This window comes from Trichosurus vulpecula, chromosome 1 (genome assembly GCF_011100635.1).
Source record: "Trichosurus vulpecula isolate mTriVul1 chromosome 1, mTriVul1.pri, whole genome shotgun sequence".
NCBI classification, from domain to species: Eukaryota; Metazoa; Chordata; class Mammalia; order Diprotodontia; family Phalangeridae; genus Trichosurus; species Trichosurus vulpecula.
In genome coordinates this window covers 522,469,260-522,495,563 of record NC_050573.1, presented here as the reverse complement: position 1 = coordinate 522,495,563, position 26,304 = coordinate 522,469,260, and the positions used below count along the sequence as shown (strand labels likewise).

At 43.1% G+C, this 26,304-nt stretch overlaps 1 protein-coding gene across 3 annotated transcripts; it reads left to right on the top strand.

The window, feature by feature from the left end:
- Window positions 1–8,363: 8,363 nt before the first annotated feature.
- Window positions 8,364–22,868, top strand: TMEM11 (transmembrane protein 11). Of its 3 annotated transcripts, none has more exons than XM_036766975.1 (3): window positions 8,364–8,434; window positions 10,888–11,174; window positions 21,961–22,868. In XM_036766975.1, coding segments are annotated over exons 2-3 (519 nt in total). In that variant the 5' UTR covers window positions 8,364–8,434; window positions 10,888–11,172; the 3' UTR covers window positions 22,478–22,868. The 3 variants fall into 3 exon arrangements, with proteins under 3 accessions (XP_036622870.1, XP_036622862.1, XP_036622879.1); XM_036766984.1 differs by lacking the exon at window positions 8,364–8,434 and adding an exon at window positions 9,344–9,359; XM_036766967.1 differs by lacking the exons at window positions 8,364–8,434; window positions 10,888–11,174 and adding an exon at window positions 9,059–9,173.
- Window positions 22,869–26,304: the final 3,436 nt, after the last annotated feature.

Genomic DNA, 26,304 nt, shown 5'->3' with positions numbered 1-26,304 from the left:
ATGCCTCCACAGCTTTGGCTTTAGCCCCCTTCACAGCTATTGGAACAAACTGTTCTAATCTGCCCATTCCACCAGGGAAGTCCTACAGTAGAGGACCCTTCAGATCACTTCCTTGGTTAAGAAACATTTTGAGAAGCACAGTCCTAAGAGCAGCAGAAAAGAAAACAGTGTGGCATTTAGATGCTGAGGGCGGAGAAAGTGGAGCTTGGAGTTGGAAGAAACAAAGGGAAAGGGAATATAGGTTCTGCATAAAAATAGAATGTGGGGGTGTCCCTCAAACAGTCCCTAGGGGCATTCAGTAGCAGAAAAAGTTGGAGTAAATCTTACTCCAAAAGCCAGGTGCTTTCTCTTCTAGACCAAGCATGGTAATGCCCCATTCTTGAGCAAGTTTTTTGCCCAGTTGCTGAGATAATTTGCTCAAATGCCTCATCTTCAAAGGGCTATGGAAACACCATGGTTCACCACACCCTGGTTAAGCATGCTGAGTCCTGTAGCCCCAGGAGCAAGGTAACTATAAGGTGATGTAGAGAGAGAAACTGAGGTAAGGAAAGGGCTGGAGAGACATGCCCAGGCCCTGCCTGAAATAACCCATGGTAAGGCAAATGTGAGGAATCAGGGAGAGCTCAACCCAGATAGTAACATGTGGGGAGGGCTAGTTTCAAGAGGTGTGGTTAAAGAGAGACCTTTCCCTTCCTTACCTGGAGTAGTTGTATGGGAGATGCAAAAGGAGCAAGACTATCCAATTGCTGGATGGGGCAGAGGGAGGGGGCAGGCATGAGGACTACTGTGGGAAGCAGTAGACCCTTGTCTTCCACAGTAGTACTCTTGGACCAAAACTATAATTGCCTTGTTTTAGTTAGTTCTATGGGTACACAAGTGGATGGATCAATCGATCAAATAAGGATTTATCAAGTTCCAACTATGTGCTAGGCCCTAAGAGATACAAAGACAAAAATGAAATAGTCTTTGTCCTCAAGGAGGTTATATTCTATGCAGGGAGACATGAATACATATAAGTCTATACAAAATGAAGACAAGGTAATTAGACAGTAGTAATTGGGGGAGTGGGGGGAGATCAACAAGAACTTATTAAACTCTTTCTATGTGCCAGGCACCATGCTAATAGGGCATACAAAGAAAAAGCAAAAATGGTCCCTGCCATCAAATTGTCCCTTGAACAATAAAATTCACATTCTAATGAAGGCAATAAGGTTGTTGTTCAGTCCTTTTTCGGCTTTTTAGTCATGTCTGACTCCTTCCTGACCGCATTTGGAATTTTCTTGGCAGAGATACTAGAATGGCTTGCCATTTTCTTCTCCAACTCACTTTATAAATGAGGAAACTGAGGCAAACAGGGTTCAGTGATCTCCCTGGGACCACACAGCTAGTAAATGTCTGAGGCTGGATTTGAACTCAGAAGTCTTCCTGACTCCAGGCCCAGCACTCTATCCATGAGCTGTCTAGCTGCTCTGACAGCATATACAAGCCATGACAAAAAAGACAAGTGAGGGGTAGATTTAAAGGAAACTTAGAGAGGATGACACTAGCAACTGGGAGGGAACATGAAAGGCTTCCTTGAAGATATGGCACCTGAGTTTAGTCTTAACAGAAATCAGGAATTCTTAAGAGGTTGAGAGGGAGAACATCCCAGGGAAAAAGCCAATAAAATGGCATGGGAGCGAGATGGAGTGTCATGTTCAAGGAACAGCAAGCAAGGACAGGGTGGCCAGATCACAGAGATTATGGAGGGGAGTAGAATGTAAGTAGACTGGAAAGGTCGGAAAGGGCCAGGTGTGAAGAGCTTTAAAAGCCAAACCAAGGGCTTTATTTGATCCTGGAGGGAACAGGGGACCACTGGAGTCTGCCCAGCTGGGAGGCGATGTGGTCAGACGTTTACTTTAAGAAAGTCACTGGCACCTAAGTATAGGAGGGATTGAGAGAGAAAGGGGGCACTTCAGGCAGGACAATAAGTTAGAAGGTCATTTCAGTTGTCCAGGTTAAGAGGTGATATGTGCCTGAACTAGGGTGGTGACTGCTTGTGTGGAAAGGACAGGTGAAAGAGATGTGTAGGTAGAACTGACAAGACTCGGCAATTAATTGGACGTGTAGGGTAAGGATAAGTAAGAAATCAAGGTTAACTTTAAGCTTGTAGATCTGGGAGATTGGAAGGGTGGTGGTGCCCTCCCCAGACATAGGAAAGTTGTGAGGGAAAGACACATTTGCCGGGGAAAAGAGATGAGTTCTGTTTAAGACATGTCAACTTTGAGATGCCTATGGGAATCCTATTTGAAATGTCCAAGGGACAGTTGATGTTAGACAGGCCCTCAGAAGGCTAGGGATGGATAGAGAGATCTGGGAGTCACCTACATAAGGATGATAAACCCGAGGGAACCAATGGATTTATTAACAGTCTAGAGAGATAGGAGGGCATAGGACAGAGCCTTGGGGTACATTCACTGTTTTTCTTGTTCAGCCTGACCCTTCGTGACCATATTAGGGGTTTTCTTGGCAAAGATACTGGAGTGGTTTGTCATCTGAGTACCCCATTGTTGAGGTTTAGGGGTGCTCAGGACCCCAAAATACTGAAATGTTGCATCCTGCCCGAATGAATTTGACCCAAACCTTTTTTCAGCCAAAGTAAAACAAAGTTCATTAAAGATCTGCCATATTGGGTAGATTCTTAAGGGATCTGAGCATTTGTGATGCTTGAATTGACAAGGGGGCCAAATTGAATCTGAGTTAGACTGAAACTGAGTGCCTTCATGGGGGCAAGATGGATCTTACATGCAGAAAGAGTATGGGAGGGATCCAGGGGTGGTCAAGGAGTCTGGGGTGACTGGAGGAGGAGTCCAGGGAGGGTCTGGATGGCACTGGGGTGACTAGAGGTCAGGCGCCAGGAACCAAGAGAATGGGATTTTGATAGGATCAAGGGTGGGAAGTAGCTGGAGACAACTGGAAAGTAACAGAGATTTAGGCATAGCATGAAGAAAGGCTTATGGCCTCAAGAGGACGCCAAATCAAGTGGGAAGATTCAAGGAAAGTTCAAGGGGGTTCCCAGAGCCAGTACCCCATCACCATCATCCACTATTAGGGGGCAGAATACGGCTAAGGATACAACAAAGGAAACTCAACAGCGGTCAGAAAATATAAGAGAACCAAAACTCAGTGCAGACAGTATCCAGGAGGTAGTCAATAGAGATGGCAGGCTAGGTCAAGAAGGAAGAGGATGGGGGAAGAGATGGTTGTGATGGGGTTATGGGACCTGGACCCCTAAAAGGAAGAGACTATGTCTTTGAAAGTAACCTAGTTCCTGAATTTTCCCATACATTTCAGCAGCCCAGATCACTGGGGCACTGGCCCCAGCCCACCTAGATACTCAACAGTCCTTTCACAGTTCTCTTGACCCACCCCAGACCACTTAACAGTCCTTTCACCACCACACCTAGGCCACCTCAGGCTGTTTACCATTCCTGAATCCCATCCAGATCTTCTCACAGTCTTTTTTTTTGTATATAAGTATCAATCTCACACCCATCAAGGAGAAGATTCCTCAGGAATCTAGCTCTATTGGTGTTAAAATAAACCTTGCTACTTGGAGCTGGAGTGCTTGAATTCTTTCTAGGCAGACTCGCCCTGTACTCTGACATTTCAGGGTTCCCAGCAACCCCAAACCACATCAGTTGGATGGGAGGATGGTTGGGAAGGTAGATAGGGAATTGAAAATTTAAAATTGAAAATCGATTTTAATTCTATTTTTAAGACTTCATCAAGCTGGCATACATAGGTTTAATCTTTCCCCACAAGGTGTGAATCTAATTCCTTACCCTTGTAACTTTATCATTCACTCACCCGTTCCGGAGAAACCTGCCCAAAGGTTAAGCTTTTGTAATTACCTCCACCCTTTACTCAGGTACCCTCCAGTCACTGGAGTTTCACTTTTATTATTTTACTTTGTTATCCCCACCCTGCTATCCACCTTTGTAACCTCACCCACCACCTTCTTAACTCAAATTCAAATGGTAGAGACAATACCACTTGAATTTCTGCAGACTAATCCTATCACCAGAGGATTACTTCCATCTCCCAAGAGGAAGTAATGTGGAAGAGCTGAGGTAACTCTTAACCTACCTCCTCATTAAAATGTCCACCAATTAAGAGTGTCTTACTCTTGCCAAGAGGGAGGTCTAAATGATATACTATAAGACACATTTAGGTTTAAAAGACCTTGTCTACCCTTCCTCGGGGTCTTTGGTCACTGAAAAAGGCCACTGATCCAATTTATTGGTTACTTGCCAACCTAACTAATGCAGCTACGTGGCACAGTAGCTAGAACAGTAAGTTCAAATCTGTCTTCCGACACTAGTTGTGTGACCTGGTCAAGTCACTTAACCCTGTTTGCCTCAGTTTCTTCTTCTGTAAAATGAGTTGGCAAACTACTCCAGGAACTTTGCCAAGAAAACCCCAAATGGGGTCAAGAAGAATCAGACAGGACTGACTAACAAGAAGAAGCCTAACTAATAAATCAATCATGATCAGAACCATTGCTTCTCAGTTTACTTTAAATTTTTAAATAGCATTCTATTTTTTCTAATTACATGTAAAGACAAATTTTAACATTCATCTTTTAAAAACTGTTGTTTTAAATTTTCTCTCTCCCTCCTTTGCCCCCTCCCTCTGTAAGATGGTAAGCAATTTGATATAGGTTATATATGTGTAATCATGTAAAACTTATTTCCACATTAGTCTTGTAGTAAAAGAAGAAACAGACCAAAAGAAAAAAGAAACCCACAAAAAAAAAGGGAAAACAGCATGCTTCCATCTGCATTCAGACTCCATCAGCCCTTTCCCTGGATATGAGTAACAGTTTTCCCCATGAGTCCTTTGGAATTGTCTTGGATCACTGTATTGCTGAGAATAACTAAGTCATTCATCGTAAAATATTTCTGTTACTGTGTACAATGTTCTCCTGGTTCTGCTTCAGTTCATGTAAATCTTTCACTTTACCTCAATTTTCAAATATAACAAAAGGAAGGAGGGATGATTCGAGGGATGTATGAGTGGTGATATATGGCTTCCACAGATTTCATTACCATCAACCTAGAGGTTGATGATTCTCAAATCTGCCTGTCCTGCTCCAAATTCTCTGTTGACTTTCAATCTTGAATCTCCGACTGCCTTTCAGACATCTTGAACTGGATGTCCAGTAGACAAGTTCAAAACAGAACCACTCTTTCCAAACTTACCTACTACTGTTAAGGAAAACACTATCCTCCTAGTCCCTCAAGCTTGGAACTTACATTTCCTCCTCAGCTCCTCGGAATCTCTTACACACCTCGGTATCCACTGTGTTGCCAAGGTCTGTCGATTTTGACTTTACAACACCCCTCCAATATACTCCTGTCTACACTCTGACAATGCTGCCACCACCACCACCACCCTGGCGCCAGGTCTCATTCTCATTGCCTCGCTTCTGGAAAACTGCAATACCCTGCTGGTGGGTCTGCCCACCTGTAGTCTCTTCCCACTGTAATCCGTTCTCCAGTCAGCTGCCAAAGTGATTTTTCTAAAGTGCAGGTCCAATCAAGTCACCCCCTTAACTCAATAAACTCCCATGGCTCTCTATCACCTTTAGGATCAAAGAGAAAGTCTTGTGTCATTCAAAGCCCTTCATGATCTAACCTACACTCCCTTCATTTTCACCACTGACAAAACTGTTAACATAATCTTTAATGTAATGACAGAAAATTGTTAATGCCAATTGTACTATGGATTGCCTAAACCTCTTAGTCATCATGACAATGTCAAAATTTCTACCCTTAAGATAATGAGATTAGGTTGAGCTGACGCACATCCTAGGTCCCTTCCACCCAGGGATGTTGCCTTGTGCAGAGCCCAGCTCAAGCTGGATTTCAGCTTCTAGTGTGCTAGCCCCTTTCCACTGGGATTCATGGTATGAAGGGCAAAACAGCCAGAATAACAGCTTTCCTTGCTTGGATTGCCAAGGGCCACTGGGGTTTCACAACCAGCCCTTGCTACCTCATGGTGCCTCCTCCCCCTCTCCTCCTAAAACCATAAAAACTTTTTCATGAGTCTCTTTGGTTGGGAAATCCACCGGACATCCCACAGGGTGACAGGTTAGCTGCTCTGTTATCTCAGTTAAAGACACTTTATTCTTCAACTCATGGTTTTGATTCATTTCAGGACTTCACAACATATACTCTTCCTTCAATCCAGTGACACTGGCCTGCTTGCTTTTTCAGGAACACCAAAACACTCTCTCCTGGATACGGGTCTTGCTTTTTCCAAGACTCAACTAAAATGTACCTTCTAATTTAAATCCCTCTTAATTCTAGTCACTCTATTACCTCATCTTTATTATTTTCTATTTATCCTGTACATTGTTTGCTTGTTTTCTCCCCCATTAGACTGTGAGCTCCTCGAGGGCAGGGACTCCTTTACCCTTTTTTTGTAATCCTAGAGCTTGGCACAGTGCCTGGCACATGTTATTCAGTCGTGTCTGACTCTGTGACCCTATGGACCATATGGTCTATGGGATTTTCTCAGCAAAGATACTGGAGTGGTTTGCCATTTCCTTCTCCAGTGGATTAAGGCAAACAGAAGGTTGAGTGACTTACCCAGGGTCACACAGCTATTAAATGTCTGAGGCCAAATTTGAACTCAGGTCTTCACATAGTAGGCAGTTAATAAGTGCTTATTGATTGGCTGTTTGGATGGACAAATTGATGAGTAGAGGGAAGGAAAGATGGATGGAGAGATGGGTGAGTAGAGAAAAAAAGCTGTTGGCTGGATGAGTGAGTGGAAGGAGATGGATAAGTGAGTGGAGGGAAGGAAAGATAAGTGTTTGGATGGATGAGTGGAAGGAAGGGGAAACGGGTGAATGGGCGATGAGTGAAGGGAAGGAGTGTCAAACCCAGCTAACTGGAATCTGACCTTGTCCCCGTGCCCAGACCCGTGAATTTTGTCCAAGACTGACCAGATACTATCACTCTTGGCCTCTGGCAAATTTTGTAAACGTCCCAAACTCTCCCCTCCAGAGATTCCCAAGCCTTCTCTTTGGACTTTTGCTTGTTAAGCAAAACAATTTACCAGGTGAAACTTAGAGATGCCCTTAACCCTTCCCACCTGCAGCCTGGCCCGGCCCCCTGCCTTACTAGCCTATATAAACCCTGCTCCCAGACCCTTCCTCGGGTACCCCAGCACTTGATGTGTGGTATCTGGAGCTGCAACTCACTTGCTCTGATTAAAGACCTCAATTTGGCTGTTTTCTCTGGAATTATTGGCTGTTTTCTCTGGAGTCCAGGTTGACAGGAGAGATGGGAGAATGGATGAGTGGAAGGATGGGGAGATGGGATGAATGGGCGAGTGGAGAAGGGAGAGTGAATGGGTGCATGAAGTGAAAGAAAGGGGAGATGGGTAGCGGAAAGGATGAGTGGAAAGGAGATGGGTGAATAAATGGGTAAGTGGAGGGAAGGAGAGATGGATGGCTGGCTGGAGGAGTGGAAGGGAGATGGGTGGCTGAATGGGTGAGTGGGAAGGGAGATGGATGAATGAATGTATGAGTGCAGGGAGGGGAGGTGGGTTGGCTGAATGGATGAGTGGAGGGAGGGGACGGCGAATGGCTGAATGAGCGGAGAGAGGGAGGGGCGGGCGGCTGGATGTAGCTCCCCTCCTCTCAATGACCTTAGCACGTAAAGGCGCCCGTGAAGGACAGAGCCTCTCGCGGGCAGGGCCAGGTGGGCCCGCCTCGGTGGGAGGGGGCGACTGGGAGGTCGGGCCCTCGGCGGTGCCGCAGCGGGAAGGGAAGGAGAAAGAAGGGGCGGGGCGCTCGTTGGCCCGGTCCGCCGCTATAAGCAGCTGCCAGGCCTTGTCTGGAGAAGGCGCCTCGGCTGCAGCGTGGAAGCAGGAGAGGCGGGAGACTGAGGGGGGCGGGGAAAGAGGAACGCCTTCCCAACAGCATTCTGGGAATTATAGGCTCTCCCCGCGTGTCCCTTCGGCCTCTCTTTCTCGGGGCCAGGGGGGTTTTAGCGTTTGCTGGACCTTTGCATCCGAACTCTTTGGGAGTCTCACCTCGAGAAGGGATGAGTTTATCAAACAACATTGGATACGAGAGACGTTTCGGCTCCTCTTGTAGCCCTCCTCCCTCAGGAGCGGGACTACATTTCCCAGTCATCTTGGGAGCAGGCCGCTTGCGATGTAGCGCGGTGCACTGTGGGTGTTGTAGTTCCCGTAGGATTCAGGCTTCCTCACCCCGGGCTATGCCGGTGCCGAGGGACGGACTACATTTCCCTTCAGTCCGCCCGATTCCCCTCGGCCGCCTTGGCGGAGACATTTGCGAACGGAGTGTCTCCAAGATGGCTGCTTGGGGAAGGAGGCGCCTTGGCCCGGGCAGCAGTGGCGGCAGTGCCCGAGAGAGGTGAGCCTGGGAGAGCCGCGGTTCCTCCCGGGCCAGCGGCGGAGGGCGTGGGAAGCCGAAGGGAACCGAGCGGCGCTGCGGTGGAGGCCTTGGCGTCGGACTCTTCTCCCGCCTTCCTCTCAGTTCTTTGGGATCCTCCTTCCCCCCCGCCTGCTCGGTCCCCTTGCCTGCCTTCCGAGGGGCGCCTGGAATCTGGGCTCGAGGAGAGAAGCCGGGGTGGGGCGGGGGTCGGCCGAACTGCTTGGGCCGGCCTTGGGCACCTCCCGTGGGGTCCGGGGTGCGCCGCCGCGGCGGGGAGGGGTGGGCGGCTCTGGAGGGAAGTGTGGCTCCAGTCCGGGCCGCGGAGAGCCCGGATCGTGCGGGGAGGATCGAGGGCAAGGCGCCAGCGGGCGGGCGCCCGGGTCCCACCTGGGCCCGAGGGCCGGGGCCAAGCACCCGCGTGTGTCCGTACGCTGCCCCCTCCCCCTTCCGCCCATCCCCCACGTGGGGCGCGGAGGGGGCGCTCGGCGGGGGGCGTGCTTGAGTGTGTGTGTGTGTGTGTGTGTGTGTGTGTGTGTGTGTGAGAGTGTGCGTTCGCGCGCGTGTGAGTGCGCATGTGGGTCTGTTCGTCTTGGGGGTGGGGAGGCCGGAGGAGGGGAACCAGTAGTGACAGAAGCAGGTCAGCCGCGGGAAGGTCAGTGCGAGCGTGCACGTTTACCGGGCCAGGCCCTTTCCAGATGTGGATCCCGCGAGGACAGAGGTGCCCGCCACCCCTAGCCCGCACCCCCTTCCCCCAGCTCTCCCACCCCCCACCCCCCAGTCCCGGCCGAGGCTGCTTGGGACTTGCTAGGGCGTCCTTCCAAGTGACCTTTTACTACCCTCCCGGGGCTCGGGTCGGCCGGCAGAAACGCGTTTCCTTTTTTCGGTGGCCGAGTTGTCATACGAGGTCGGGGGAGACTGACTTTTGCCTCTAGAAATGTCTTTTAAAAGCAAGTCCGGAAGACCTTACCTGTTCTTGGTGCTTGGTTAATGGAGCAGTTCTGGCTTTGGGAAAACTATCTAAACTTTTTAGTCTGTGTGTGTGTGTGTTTGTGCGTGTGTTTAAACAAAAGAAACGTGTCTCATGCAGGACTGCTAGCCTGATTGGGCTAACATAGTTGATCGGAAAAGGAGAAGAGAGATTTGCTCGGGTTGCTTTAAAGTTACATTGAAGAAAGAACGGGGTAGAGAGGGGGAAGACTGTATTCTTAAGTCTCTAATGTTTTTTGCTCCCTCATCACTGAAATGGAATGGGTGAGGGGTAGTGTGATGTTGCTGTTCTGACGTTGTTTACTGGTACTTTTGAGATAGGCCAAGTCAAAGGGCTATTTTGATAGTTTCCAGATGGTATTAGAAATCAAAATATTCAGATTCCCTGTACTTGTGTAATATGTGTCAGTTTAGAAAACGTAAGGAATCAATAAGAAATTACACTTTCAGTAAGTATATGCAAGTGATAGAAAATACTGTGTGGGCTACTGTGTTCCGCCTACCATTGTCTGGATTTTAAACCCTTGACTGATCCTTGAAGGTATCTCTAAAATGCAATAGAGAATGATTTATGCCTTTGGATAACTTAAGTCAAGAAGCTAGGAAAGAACCCATTCAAACTAATGGTTCATTTGTAAAAGAATAATGTATGCCTCCTCGAAGCAGGATATTTGATTTTTTTGGTTTCATTTAGTGCGTTTCACAACTTCAATGTAACTCGTTTTGGCTGAAGGTTACCTATTTGTTTTCCTTGTAAACTTTTAGCTAGGTTTTGTTTGGGTAGTAGCTTACCAGATCTCAGCTTCCCTAAAGATCCACTTCTCACTCAAGAAGCAGGAGGTGGAAACATAACACTGCCATCTAGGTCTAGCTTGTCAGCTGCTTTCTGTGGCACACCTACAGATCTTGCTTGGCTGGTGGGAAGACTACTCTGGAAGGGCAGGGTAGATTAATTGATTACACACCACCATAAATTATAATGGCTGCATGTTATTGGGTCTTATGACTGAAGCAGACTCTTTATGGCACTTTTAAATGACTTTGTTCCATGTCCAGTTTGCACTGATTAAAATTACAGCTCTACGTTTTTCATTCACTTTTAAAACCACTTGCTTCATTTACCTGACTGGCATCTGGTTTGTGGTGGAATTCTGAAGAAACAAACATTGTCTAGTGTGTGGGGCATGGAGACTGGGAAAACGTAATGCAGTAGCTAGTAGTTGGAAAGACTGAAGTTTATCTTAGAAAGGGCTAGACTTTCCATATTTACATCCAGGATGACAAACTTAAGAGAAGCTGTTTAAGCCATATTTACAGTGGCTATGGATTCTGATAGAGGCTATTAGAGGGATGGAAATAGTGATGATAGCTATTTGCATGTTGCTTTGTTCTCCATTCTAGTTGGACTCTTAATAATTCCTTCTTACATATTCCATTAAATCTAGGGATTCAACCATGTTTATAATGAAGAACAGCAGACTCTGAGCTGTAACCTGAATTCTTGTCTAAAATTCAGCACACTGGCTGCGAGAGCACCAAACAGAATGCCACTTGTTCCTCCCGGAGTCTTTGAGACAAACTTGCACACCTAGGACAGAACAGTGCAGGTATCTGTGTGTTCTGCAATACATGGGCCAACTTGGAACAGATCACAGCTCTACTTTCCCTATGTTTGCTGCTTAGACTTACGCAGGGGCCTTAAGAGTTTGCTTCCATCAGTGATGGTTTGAATGTGAGTATAGTCATTTGTTTGGGGTTCCTTTATAGTTGACTGAAAATGGATTTTCTTTGCACCCTGTTCTTTTTGCTGCTATTGCAAAGGCCAGCAGTATTATAGGTTTGTAGGTAAATGGGGCTCCAGGGTGGTTTCAATTTTTATTTTTCCAGGGTTAAAGTAATTTCTTTACAAAGCCAGAGGTGCCTCTTTAAAAAAAAAACCCAAAACCTCTCCCAGTACTCTCCACTGCCTTAGGATTCCATGTTGTAGAAGCATCCTTTAGGAAGCAAGGATTTGGATGGTTCTACCTTCAAGTCTTTCAGGATCACACCTTATTTAGCTGGAACTTGGCTTTTTCAGTGGAGTCCACTCATTGACCCAAAACTATCTTTGATATATGACTTGGATTTTGATGGTGAAATGGTAGTTTTAAGTTACAAATATGTTGCCCTTTAAATTGAAGGACTCTAAGAACATGTTGGCAAGTCCTAGGAAGGTTGTCTCATGCTCCTTTGTTAGTGTACTTCTGTTCTCATTGGCATCTTTTGTTTTAGATTTGTAGATTTTAAAGCTGGAAGGTACTTTTGAGATCGACGTCTCTAGCCTGGCAGCTCTTCAGAAAGATTCTTGAACTTTTATAAGTGGCTTTGTGGCAGAGCTTTTTCCATGACTGATTTGGAAAAGACCACCGAGTGTATTTTTTGCTTATGACTATAGAGGATTAGATCCCAAGCCTTTAGATGTTTGAAAAGTTCCATGTCGTGTTCTACTTAGCAAGCCAAACAAAGGATAGATTCATACTTCACCGAAGTAGGCACCCAGTTGCTGTATTCAGATTCCTGGAGTTGGATGTGTCAATTAGGATATGCTTGGGTTCCTTTTAGTTTAAGGTTGGAATTGAGGTGCCTTACTGCTGCCTAGTGTAAAACATTTCTTGTTTCTTGTGAATGCATTAACTGTCCACTATCTAACCAAAAAAATCATAATGCTTTTTTTATGTATAATCAGATGGTTATGAAATGGGAATGGTAGCCTGTTTTGAGGCTCAGGAAGCTGACGATTAAAGAAGGGAAGGAGCAGGTCAGGCTTAACTTGGTCTGTGACCAGTCAGCTTATGTGAAGGCATTGTTTTTCAATGGACAAAGTGAAATAATTTTTGAAATGAGTAAAGGAAAAAGATGGGTGGCACCTCCCCTTTCAGGAGGTGTTCTGTGATTAGATAAATTCCCAACCACCTCACTGCATCTCCTTCCCAGTTTCATCTATGGTGTATGGTGACATTGCCTTTAACCAGCAGAGGTTTATTTGTGACATCTTAATATTACTTAAAAATCTATATGTGCCTGGAGGGGAAAGGTCATGGCCAAAAGAAGCCATAGTCCCTCGTTCTTGGGAACTAAATAGTCCCTCTCCAGACCTAGCAGAGCTTGGAGTTCTCTGGAATATTACCAATGTACAGCACTCTGACATTCCTTCCTCCCAGTCCCCTTCATTTCCCAACATCTCCTCATGTTTCAGTAGCATGTAAGTTGCCATGCATGTTTTGGTCACGGCAGTTGCCAGTGGAAAGAACAGGAAGGTATTTTCCTGTACCCTTGTTTCCTTTAAAGGGTGGAAGGTTGGGATACTTGGGAGTAATGTAACAGTTGTTAAGGAATTTCCGAGTTGTTAATATTTTGTGCTTTATACCTCACAACTTCCCGCCTTACTGGTCTTTAATTTTGCAGTACATAAAATACAAATAGTTACTACTTTGATCATTGGTTTGTTCTGTGCCCCAGAGGGAACAGTTTTTAGTGAGTTTAGATCAGGCTTACTTAATAGAAACCGACTCCTGGTCTCTAATTTTTCAGGACCCCAGTTGATAGGAACTGCTCCTCGAAATATTTTATTGCTCATATTACAGGCATATTTCATTTTATGTAGGAGATGTTTGCAAACAGTTTATTTGTTTGGGTGATTGGGTCCTTAGGGAGTTTACAGGGTGTGGAAAAGATAATAGATTTTTGCCCTGAAGCTTATAATTAAGAGAGATTAGATGAATTGGACAAGTAAGTCATATGCCACACACAAACACTGGTGTGCAAAGAAACTCATGTCTACATCTGTAGGCATCTCTCCCTTACCTTTATATAAACTACATACACTGTAGGTTACTTTGGGAAAATTTTCATTTCCAAATTGGCACTGCCCTAAGCCCAATTCAACTAAGCCACTTAACTGCCGTTATTTGAATTGGACTCCTAATAACTGTGGTTAGTGTTCAGGAAATGCAAAAGGATTTCACAATTAACCAGCTATTGTTAGGAACTCTGCAGAGTGTTTGAAAGCTGTTTGTATATGCACATGTGATTTACTCTCATCTCCACTTCTATCAGTAATAGAGAAAATTAAGAATTAACAACATGCAGTGACAGTAGCAGAAATGAATTGAACTGAGTGTGCACCTTCTGTTTTCTCCATTAAACTACATGGAAGAGGTTAATTTGAATTCATTTTCAAAGGCATCAGGGTGGAGCAGGGAGGCTCCCCAGGTGTGTGAAGGAAAGGTAAAGAAAGGCCTTTAGGGGGGATATGACAAAGATAACAGGTCTGACTAGAGTGGGGAGTTTACCTGAAACTGATTTTGGTTGCTCTGAGGTCAGCTGGTGAGGGCCAAGGTTCTTGACAGGTGTTCGGTTTCGTGTTAATGGACATTTACACATCTGTATTTGTACTAAGAAGTGAAAATCATGGAGGTGGGGTGGGCACAAGAGTGGTCATCATGTGTATTTTAGTTAATGGTGATTCTTAATACACGTTTAATACCTGCAGTGAAAATCATTTGAGAATATCTAAACCAGCGAAGGGGAAGGGACCTTTGACTGAATCCAAATTTCACAGAACAATCCCCTTAATAAAAGGATTTGTTCTGTAAAACTTGAACTCAAGTCAAAAGGCTGCACCCAAGGACTAGAAGTTCCATGTGTTGTCTCAGGAGGCCGCAGGTTCCCCACCCCTGAACTGTTAAAGACTTCATCTGGCTTTTTGTCAGAGAAGCCTAAAGCCCCTGGAGATTTGCTACTTTCCAGAACCAAGTATACTTATGCATGTTACATGTTGTATTACAAACTAGTGATTGGTTTGAGAGGAAGTTGGCTAGTGGTGCTTGGAAAGTGTAAAGCAATGTTGTAACTGCATCTCAATTTGTTTGGCAATTCATTTAGATTATGTGAGTTTTAGAAGAGTACTAGTGTGTATGTAGTGTTGGGTGACGTCTGGAAATTAGAAATAGCTTCCTCAGTGGAGCAGTGAAACTATTTCATTTCTTAACTAAAGCGGGATGAAAAAATCAGTATCAGCAGTTCAAAGCTGAACCAACAAACAGCATGATCTTGGCAGCCTTTGCAATCCTAATGATCCATGTTAGTAGTGGCAGAGAATTTTAAAAATGTAGGCTTAATGGGTGGTTACATGCACTGTCTACCCTGATCTTAATGAGTTACGACAGAAGATTATTTGTTCCCTTTGGTTTTAGCATGTTGACTTATCTTCACTTGTCCCTTATGAAATTCTGGAAAGCCAGTTGATTCATCAAACAGTGTCTCCAGGAAGGAGATGGGCACAAAGACAAAAATAAAGCAATCTGTCCTCAAGAACTCCAGGGTGGGGATGGGTGGTAGGAGATGCAGCATGGTGGATAGTGTGGTGGAAGTAGAAACAAAGTATATACAAAGCAATGCAGAGTAATTTCAAGAGATAGAAATCACTAACAGTTATTGGGGATCAGGAAAAGTCTCCATTAGGAGGAGGTGTGATTTAGGAGGCAGAGGTGAGGAGAGTGTGTCCAAGAAAGGCACGAGATAACAATGTCTTGGAAGGAGGAGCTTTGTGTGCCAGTAAACCTACAGAATTAGTCATAGAACTGGGTATCTGGAGGGCTTTAGGAGCCTGGTGACAAATTGTATGCCTGTTTGTGGACTGGCCAAAGGGGATTTGGTGTAGTACATCTCTGGAGGATAGGCAGTGTGTGAAATCTCTTCCTTCCTAGGCAGGTCTAGATTAAATACCAGCAGGTATGATTAGACAGCCTTTTCAGGTCCCCATGTGGTACTACCATTATGCCCCAAGCCCTGCTGCTTGGGCTGAGTCCTCCTGGAGCATCTCTGCTATTTATTATTCACCCTCTGAGTTGCTGGTATCATTTGTTGTGGGGGGGTGGCTTCCTCTGCTAAGCTGTACTTTCCTTGACTTTGGGTTTTTTTCTGAAAAACATCGATAAGCTAGAGACATCCTAAACAAGACAACCAGGATGATGAGGACCTTGAAACCATGGCATAATAGAATTGGTTGAAGAATTTAGTGATTAGCCTTGAGAAAGGATGGGGGGTGAAGGGGGACCAACTGATAACTGTCCTCAGCTATTTGAAAGGCGGGTCGGAGGGATTAGACTTGATTTGTGGCAGTGTTCTTAGAAAACAGAAGTAGGAGCAATGGGTAGAAATTTTAAAAGAGGTAAATTTAGACCTGGTTAAAAAGGAAAATGTCCTTAGATGGTAATAGTCCAAAAGTGCTACCCTCAGGAGGTAGTGAGTTCTTCCTTTGATTAGACACCGTTGTTCTGGTATGGGCTGGATTTCATTGGGTTTTGTGACTTCCACCTCAGATTCAGTGACCTATTTTGAGTACACCTCAAGTTCAGTTTTAAAACTGCATTGTTGATGCTTTTGCACCCTAAGTTCCATGTGCAAATGTGCAAACAGTGATCAGATTATCTTAGCAGCGGATCCCCTGATGCTTTTGAGGGACTCAGGAAAAAGGCATGGTGGCAGGATACAGCTGTTTGTCTTGAAATACTAAAAGTGTTTCATCATACTATACATGTACATATGTATACATATTACCTTCTCTCTGGTAATTTTTATTTGTCTGTAACTGGAATACCAAGGACTACACAAAATTTTATTTTATTTTCATGTATAGAATGTAGCTTTCATATAAGGGTAGCCTAGTAGGACAGGTTACTACTTATATATTACGATATAGATAAAAAGAGGTATCCATGTTTACAAACCTGCCATAAATTGAACGATAGTTGAAGGAAGACAGATTGTCTTTGAACTTTCCAGTTTTAAAGTAACTGATGCCTATTATTAGTTTCATCTATTTCAGCAATAACTGTAATTTTAAATAACATTCTTCAAAGGAATCAAAATTGAAAACATTGGCTTGTTTGCTTCTCCCTGCTTTTTTTCACATGTTGAGCCCTCAGGAAATAATTAATTGTGTGTCAGTATCTTTTATATCACCTCTCTGTATTGACTAAGACAGAAAAGTGCTGGTAACATGTAAAGCTCACAAGGAGTAGAAAGGAATGGCAGGGATCTCAGAATTGGGGAAACAGGGTTGGGCTGAGTACTGACTGCCCAAAGATATATGTTTGCAAAAGATAATAACTTTTCAGGTATCATGGGTTTTTTTGATCTGTAGTCTTAGGAAAAGTATAGCTGTCAACAACCAAACCTTAAGGTAGGGGTTCTTAATCTGGCCTCCATGAGCTTGTTTTGTTTTTTTTTTTTTAAATTTTGGTAATTATTTCAGTGTAATTTGGTTTCCTCTCTAATCTTATTTTTAAAATTTTGTTCACTTAAGAATATTCTGAGGCCTCTCTATAGACTTCACTAGACTGCCAAAGTGGTCCATTCACAAAAAAAAGGTTAATTCCTATTCTCGGGGAAGAAACAGACTACTTCATTTGGAGAAGTTGAGGCATTGGTCAACATCTTAATAAACCTGTTTTTGAGGTATTTGTCTCTTTCAGTGTACAGAAACTTGTTGATCAAAGAGGTCCTTTGGGGAATAGTGTTTAGCATTTCTTCAGCCTTTAAATCATTGAGTCCCAGGACAAAAATAAAGCACCTTGATTGATATTCTTAAGTGGGTCACATAACTAAATTTGAAGCAACTTATCTTTTTCTTTATGAAGTACTCTTACCTCTTCACTTTCTGATCTCTTTACTCTCACTATGGGTCACGGAAAAGAAAAGGGGTCCTTTTTAGTTGATGCATTTGAAAATCCAGAGAAAATGTCTGTTTTGAGATTCCCATGAACTTAGTTTTCATACACTTCTCTTCAGAATTAAGACCTATTTATACAAAATTCTATTCAAGGTTTCTACCTGCTTATGACTATTAATTTACACCTCAAGAAAGAACTGATAATGATAGATTAGACTGTGCTATTTTTGCACTGTGGACAAGCTATTTTGACAACACATTGTTGGAAGCATTATAACAACCAATCATATTTATGTACCCCAACTGCCTTTAGGGAACTAATTTGTCCTTAAAGCATAGCAGTTAGTTTACCACCTGGTTAATTCCCATGATTGCCATCTTTAGAGTATATAAAATTGAATTATAGTACACAATTTAATTAGAATGGACTAGAATATTTTAGCCAAAATTAATTAAGTTTCATTTCCTGGGATAAAGGGTTATTTCTAGGCTTTCACACAACTCAAACCTGCTCCTTCTTACTGTAATGGACCAGCTCTGTACCTTTTACTCTCCTACCCTGTCTAATGGAGTTTACATCCTGTGACAGCTTTATCTCCTAGGACCCTTTTAGGAGCAGTTACCAGTTCATTAATAACTACTTTTCATTCTGTTGTGAGCCTGTGGGAGAGCTAATCAGTTGTTTACCCTAATTAACTTGTAAGTAGACTAAAACTAAACTTTTGCCTCTGGCTAATTTCTCCCTTAAAATGCTTTTAAAAAGTTGATTTAACCTGAGAGTAACATTTGAGATCTCCTATTTCAATAAATCACAAGTACCTGCCCTTTTTCTTTGTAATCTGACATTTCCCAGTTTACATACACTATAATATTAATTGATTTCTTATCGATGATGGAAGGAAAGAATTCCCTTAAATGAACTGATTTTGGGGCAACTAAATAACAAACCAGATTCTTTGTTATAAGGGATGGCTCTCCGGAAAGGGGTAGGTGGGAAGGTATACATATGGACAATGTAAAACAAAAATACATATATTTTAAAAAACTAAATAGCAAATTTAGAAAGTCAGATATCTGTCTTTACACATAGCTAATCTAGATCTTTTGGTGTAGTTTAAGGGATATAGTCCAAATGACCTTTTGTTTTTGTAATTCAGGATAGTATCTCTTTTTACCAGCTTAAGAGATCAACCTTTATTAGCCTGTAGAAAATAGTGATTACTAGGAGCTAGCATAGGTGCATTAAAATCATAGCAGCCTATCCCTTCCCTTGATAGGGGTCTGTAGGCTGGTTCCATCTCCGGTTGTCCTGATCTATATCTCTGGACCCAGGTGCCTCTGGAGGAGAAAGTAAGGCTGGTGACTTTGCCCAGCTCTCCTTCACTTAAATCCAATTCACTTGCAAGTCCGTGGCAAAAGGACAAACAACAATAGACTGGTGTATCAGGAAACTGTTGTAAAAAGCACATCTTGTCTCAGCAAGGCGTTCAATACAAAGTCTCTCATGGTGTTACAGACAAGATGGAGAAATGAGGCAGGGTTTTGGTACCAGCGTAGTTAAGCTCAATTATGAAATTGAGCAGCTGGACCCAAAGAGTGCTAGTTTGAATGATGGATTGATACCAGTGTAGTCAGATGTCTTAAGTTGCTTGTTTAGTGATGTTCTGTAGCCAACATTTTTGTTGGCTAATGAAAGTAGGCTTATCAAATTTGGAGAGGCGATAATGAAAAGCTGAGAAGAAACAGTGACTATACGGGGTAGTAGAAACAAGACTTTAAAAGATCCTTTTCTCCCCAACTTAGTAGTTTTTTTTCCAATTACATATAAAGATAGTTTTCAATGTTCACTCTTATAAGATTTTGAATTTTTTACCCTCCCCAAAACAGCAAGTGATCTAATATAGGTTATACATGTACAATCATATTACTCATATTTCCACATCAAAGACTAATTTAAAAGATGTTGATGAGCTTAAAACAGTAAATGAAATCAAATAGATAAATGTGAATTCCTTAGATTCAACATCTCCTGTATGTGCGCAGTGGGGGAGATGGAAGTTGGTGTTAAACAGACCAGGACTCAGTTGGCCTGGTTAAGTGTGACTTAACTCCCAGAAAGGCTTAATGTAGTTTTGGACAGTATCATCTAAATGGAGTTCCTAGAACAAGGAAGGTAGTAAGGACACACTCTGTGTTGATCAGATCATACCTTCAATACCATGTTCAGTTTCAGAAATTATATGATCTGAACCCATGATAGATTGGGAGGAGGTATTAGGGGTTGGAGGTAGGGGAGGTGCAGCAAACATGATATTTGTCTTTGGTTTAAGGGCTATCATGGGAAAGATTTAGTCTTTTTAGTGTCTGTTTTGAAGTGCTAGGACCAATGAGTAGAAATTATAAGGAAGCCTAGCGGTGGAATGTGAAAGTGAGCTGCCTATCATGACTGAACACTGGTTCAGTGAGAGGCAGATGTTTCTGTTGCAGTGGGTGCTGGACTTAAGTAGTCATTAAGAGACGTGAATTTGAATTCTACCTCAGATGGTTCCATAATTTCAGCCTCAGTTTCTGTATCCATAAAACAGGGTTGATAATAATAAGAACCCACCTCACAGGGTTGCTGTGGCTATCAAGTGAAATGAAATTTATAAAGTGCTTTGTAAACCTTGAAGCGCTTATATAAATGTCAGGTATTTTTATTTATGTTCTTAGTGAAGCTTTTCCTGATTCACAGCAACACAAAAAATAACAGGTAGATGATTTGATGTCTCGTTTCCCCATCAGACACCGGCTTATCTTGAATTTCCTCAGAAGCTAACATGGTGCTCTGTTTAATACTTGGCTTGCTGTATAAAATTGAATGCAGTAGAGAATTTCCTGCAGCTGACTGAAGCTGAATCAAAAAATCCTTGATTGTTATCCAGTTTCATGATTCTGAAATGCCCCACAATAAGTGGTTGCTGGGTTATAGCTAATGGAACATATTCTGGGGTCTTAATTATAGACAGTGAGTAATTGGCTAATTTCTGTTAAATGAAGCTTTGTTAATAACACCTCTTTTCCCCATTCTCATATATGTAAAGTCAAGAGACCAGAACATTAAAATTAGTCTGTCACCTCCTGGAAGTTTGTAGTTCTCCAAGAAAGGCAGTTTTCAGATTGAAACACAAGATGAAATTTACCTTTTCCTTTGCTATCCACACAAGTAACAAGCCTTCTTTAACATCCCTGAGACTTTTCAAACAGGTATTTGGGCAGCCTTTGACAGGAGGCAGGTAGGGCTGTTGTTACAGATAGCTTTTGAGGAGTTCTGACCATTTGGTCTCCTGACTTCCATCCCAAGAGGCTGCTTTGTGCTCAGTCACTAAAGACTAAATTGTGCTATTATACCCTTTGTTCTTAGAGACAAAGATGACTTCCTTTGAGCACGTGAGGGCAGAGGGTTATACATTACCTTTTATCAGTGTGCATTGACTTTCAACACAGAACTCTTGTTTCAGGGTAATGCCTTAGATAATAGTAAATTTAGTTTTGTGCACTTTTTAGTGTGTTAAAAAGTGATAGCCTGCAGATACAACTCTCCCCTTCTGTCTCCTCCCCTAGCTTTTTAACTGAATCCCAATTTTATCTGTAGCGGGGCAGAACTGTGTCTGGCATACATTGCAATAGGAAGTTTTCCTAGACTTTGGGGGTCCCCCCCCCCCGTAGGCCTTGATTCTAAATTAAGTTCTTTCTAGAGTATCCTTGTGATGGAATCCTAATAAAGCTGTCCCCCAGCCCCAATATTCTAACTTCCTTATTGGCCTTCCCGAACAGCAGGCATATCCTGAATGAACCACACAGTCTGGCTTTAACCACACCACAGGCCACCAGACTGAATCATAGGCTTCACTGAACAGCAGGCCCACTGCCCCTAACCAGCCACTGTCTCCCCTTCCCCCCCCCAACATCCTAACTATATGCCTCAGAACAGCAGGAGTGTCCATTAATAGAATGCTAGCCACTGCCCCCAGACCCATTTCTCATTTCCCACAGAAACAACAGGTGCAACACACTTACTAGCTGTGTGACCTTGGGCAAGTCACTTAACCCCCAATTGCCCTGCCTTCCTTCCTCCAAAAAAAATATAGAAACAACAGGTGCCTCCATGTGCTCAGCCACAACCATCTAATCTCAGACAGGACCACGGTAGCCAGCCAGTCAGAAAGCAGCACCACTGGGATGCCCGAGCAGGATGTGGACCCCAAAACAACAGAAAGGACTTTCCCTAAGTAGGCACCTGCACAGTCATAGCAAAAGCTGTCCTTTAGGTGAACCCATGATGTAGAGAGGCTTATTATAATATACATACATGTACTGCCCCCATTGGTTTTTCTGTGTGCATTGTGGGTAATAACATACACAGTTCCACCTAGGCCATGTCCCCTATTACCTAATCCCTTGACAAACTTCTGCCTTTTTAATACTCATAATTTCTGTTGTGTAATCAGCATTATTACACTATATAAAATTACCTGTTTTGTCTTTCTGAAGCTGCCAGTTCCTCTTGGAACTCAGCCTGCTGAGATCGTAATCCTGAGTAAATGCCTTTGATTGGATTGGAGGTGGTCTGTGTCTGAATTCTTTGAGACGACCCCCAAATACACCACGAAACCGCAATACCTGGAGGCTTGTTGAAGGTGTTGGATCTTTTCACATTTAAACAGAACTTCACCCTCCCAATTCCCCACTGTGAAGCTGGCATTCTTGAAATTAAGCAAACCAGGTTCTTTGTTTAATTGTCTCATCTTTCTCTCCTCAACAGGGTAACCTTGTCTGCCACGGAGTGTTACATCGTTCATGAAATCTACAATGGAGAGAATGCCCAAGACCAGTTTGAGTATGAGTTGGAGCAGGCTCTGGAGGCGCAATACAAATACATAGTCATAGAGCCCACCAGGATTGGTGATGAGACTGCCCGATGGATCACAGTTGGGAACTGCCTGCACAAGACAGCCGTGCTGGCAGGCAGCGCCTGCCTCTTCACCCCGTTGGCACTTCCCTTAGATTATTCCCATTATATCTCCCTGCCTGCTGGCGTGCTGAGCATGGCCTGTTGCACCCTCTACGGAATCTCCTGGCAGTTTGACCCCTGCTGCAAGTATCAAGTGGAGTATGATGCCTATAAACTTTCCCGACTGCCTCTGCATACGCTCACTTCCTCCACTCCTGTGGTGCTGGTGAGGAAGGACGACCTGCACAGAAAGAGACTGCATAACACAATAGCACTCGCTGCCCTGGTGTACTGTGTAAAGAAGATTTACGAGCTCTATGCTGTATGATTTCAGTAGAAAAGGGAGAGAGAGAGAGAGAAAGAACACCCACAAGAGACAACAATGTATTAAGATTTCCACAGTAACATTTTTTTCCTCTGAAATGCAGTGGAGACTGGGAAGGTGTTTGGTTTAATATTTGTTATTTTCAGAGTAAGAGAAATCACTGCTACACCAAGGGATTTTCAGCTCATTACACTAATATGTGGATCTGCAGTGACTCAAGACATGTTCTAGGCTGTGGAAGTCTGAGCAGTGGAATGTTGACGGAAGCAAACTATATAAAGGGGGGTGTGAAATGCTTTTTTGGGGGAGGGGGGAACCTTTCAAGTATATTGTTTAACTGTACCATCCAGAGCCAGCCAGAAGCTATTGACCATTAAAATAATGAGCATTTCAAGTGTTTTCTCTCTCCATGCTTTTATATGTACCTATTTTTAAGGATCAGCTTTAGGATGGTGGCTTACAGTTGAGAGTCACAAGGTTGATCTGAGGGACAAGTTGTGTTTTTTGTTTGTATTTACAAACAAATTTTTGAAACTTAGACATTTATTGTTTATGAGAAGTGCCTTCTGCACCACAATGAAATCATTTGAATGCAGTGAGCATAGTCAACCAAGGGTCCCTATCCAGTAGATTACGAGGTTACTTGGTCACTCTTGAGGTTCCACTTTGTTCTGTGGAAGAGAGAAGAGCATTACACTGCCAGCAAGGTGCTCATCCTTCATTCTCTGGACTTGACATGTTACTCTACTCCCCAGTGGTTTGAGAATCTCTTAAAGATTAGAAACTCCTGCCCTAGCCAACAAGAGTTAAGATTTCTTTGCTTCTTTCTCCTGGATGATAAATATTTGTTTAGTTTGTTAGCTGCTTTCTCCCTTCTGGGTAGCCATTTGCTAGGCTTCCAGATTCACTTGTGGTTTAGATGTAAGATTTTAAAACTGCCAAAAGGTCCTGTCTCCAGAGCTGAATGCCCAGAGCATTCACATTTCACTTGCTGAGTTGGTCTGGGTGGCAAAGTGGTATTGGGGATCTTTAGTTTTTGAGTTTAACAACGAACTTTTGCAGGTGATTTGCCACTGGCCACAGGGAAAGCAATCTCCAATAAATCCCTACTTGATAATGCAGACCTAATTGAAATCCTGTTGTAATGGTGATCTCTCTCAGGGATCTAGGAGCTTGTTACCTACTTGGAAATCCTGTTTTGCTTGAATGACAAATGTTTATGTAACAGGCCCTAACTTGGGAAGGGAGCCACTCACCCTGTTTGGAAATGTTGGTGCCTGCAAATCGAATTTCAGGTAGTGTGGTGGCTTGAAGTAGATAGGCCTTTGCTTGAGCAATGGAAGATCACTTTTGCCAGCTGAGGTGTTAGGCAGAAGCTCTTACCCTTGAAATAGAAGCTGTGTAAACAGGTCTGTTTGTTTTATCACTACTTCCCAAGCAGCATCTAACAAGGTATCTTTTGTTAAGAGAATAACCCAAATTCTGAAACTATGCTATTTACATTTTCTGTAGCCAGGCAGACTGAATTTGTCACTTTTGTTAACAGGAAGACCAGAAGTTTTAATCCTTGGTGTCTACATAAGTAATGGACCTCATCAATAAGGAAACTTGAAAATATCTTATCTTGGCATCTGCTATACTAGACCATAGCAAATTCTGTTACCTAATATAAGGGTTAACCATTTTATCTCATCCTCATTTAGGAGGTTTTTTAAAACTTCATTTGTAGCGGTAATTTTTGAATTTCTAGAGATGGGGCCCAGCATAACAGCCATGCCCGATAGAACTGAAGTTGTGTACCAATCCGGTGTTAGTTGTAGACCGTGGTAATGTCAGTCTAGTGTGAATTTTTGCATTTTGCGGGGAATGGCTCATAGAGAACATATCATTGATGTTTCTATAATACTTGGTTGCTTCAAAGCACTTTATATACATTATTTGAGCCTCAGAATGACTTTATTAAATTGTTGCAAGTATCCTTTTTACAAATGAGGAAACTAAGGCACAAATTAATGATTTGACCCACATGAGTGATACGGATCAATCTACTTTTTTTCTTTGGCATTTTGAGAAGAATGAAGCTTCCTGCTTTATGCATGTAAATCTTAGTTACCTAGAGTTTTAGTAGGAAGGGCCCTTTTGAGTTTATCTGAACTAATCTGAATCTTAGCCAGCAGACTTTTCTAAGTCTCTGAACAGGGGGAAGCTACCAATGATGGCAGGGAAATCCATTATCTCCTGAGGAAAGCACATGGTACTTAGGACTGTCATAATTAAGATTTTTTTTTCCTTTCTGGGGCTTCAACCCATTGCTCCTAATTCTGTCTTCTGGGGCCAAGCAAAACAAATGTAATGCCTCTTTCACATGACAGCTCTTTAAACACTTGACAGCTATCATTGCTCTATCATTTTACTCCCCCCTCCCAGTGTTCTCTTCTTTCCAAATTAATGTTTTTAGTTTCTTCAGCCAAACCTAGTAGGGCATGGTGCTTCTCGTCCTGGTCATCCTCCTGGACCTATTCCAGCTTGTAGATGTCCCTTGGCAAATTTTCCAACCCCATGGTTTCACTTCACTGTCATCACTTACTGAACAAAACATTAATTGAAGTTGCTGCCTTCATGCAACTAACATTTCAAAGTCTTTAACTTTAAAGCTGTTTGAGAAAACTGATAGCTAATGAACTTCGTATGTAATTTTCGGTTCTCCAGAAGCCTAGTTTAGCCAGCTATACAGGAAGACTTTACTAATTTGGGGGGGTCAATAAAAAGGTGGTGATACTGCAATAAATATTCGATAGCTGGAGAAGGAAAATAAGTAGGGCTTTATTAAGAAGAATGTGGGAAACTTGAACCTGGATGAGTATCTATAGTTTGTAAATTATGCTTAAAAAAATTTTTTTTTTGGTGGAAATTTGTGGAAGAGTTCTTATAATCCAGAAAATAGGATGGTTTGATTGTGAAGAGAGTTGGAACCATGCTGCCTTGTTGGACAGAAGTAGCATCAACCTTTTCTGCTGTTGGCAAGTTAATGGTTTTTACGTGGTCATTAGAAAAAAACACGTTCAATCCCAGGAGCATGGAACTTTGTGGAATCTGAATGATGAGCCATAAACAGTTCAGAAAAATTCACTTACGGGTAGCAGCCCCTCTGAGCTTGCATCTTCTAAAGATAATGGCAAAGGGCTTTGTCTTTTCAAAAAGTCCTGTTACAACTCTTCATTTGATTTAACACCATGAAAACTTTATCCCATGTTATCCTAAAGCAATTAGCCTTGAGTAAATTGGAGCTCAGCTTCTTCCCCATGTAATTTCAGGCCTGAATGATAAACATTTTGGTATTAAGTGCCTACATTACGTGCCAAGTGCTGCGGAAACAAAAACAGGGAAAAGACAGTACCAGCCCTTAAGGAGATCACAGTCTAAGGGGCAGACAATTCGCGCACAAATTTACAAAGTAAGCTACAGGTAGGACAAATAGGAAATAGAGAATGAAGAGGAGATGGGGAGGAAGCTGGAGAAGGGGAAGTCAGTAGCCACTGAGGTGGGAGAGTGCTAGGTATGGTGGGACAATCTGAGGGATGGAATGTTTTGTTCCTGGAACAGCCTGGAGGCCAGTGTCACTAAGGAGACTGGGAAGGTAGGAGGGGACTAGATAATCATAAAAGGCTTTGAATGCCCAAACAAAGCCTGGAAGTTGAGTAGGGGAATGGTCATGGTTGGACCTGCATTAATTTAAAAACATTTAAATGGTTAAATGGATTGGAGTGGGGAGAGACTTGGGGGGCCTGTGGACTCACTAGTAGGCTACTGTAGTAACCCCGGTATGAGGT

What these genes read in the sequence shown, in the direction of transcription:
- TMEM11 (XM_036766967.1), top strand. Translation starts at nt 9,151, where the DNA reads ATGTGGATCCCGCGAGGACAGAG. An exon ending in TGGATCCCGCGAGGACAGAG is followed by an intron (nt 9,174 to 21,960) that starts GTGCCCGCCACC and finishes TCTCCTCAACAG; the next exon opens with GGTAACCTTGTCTGCCACGG.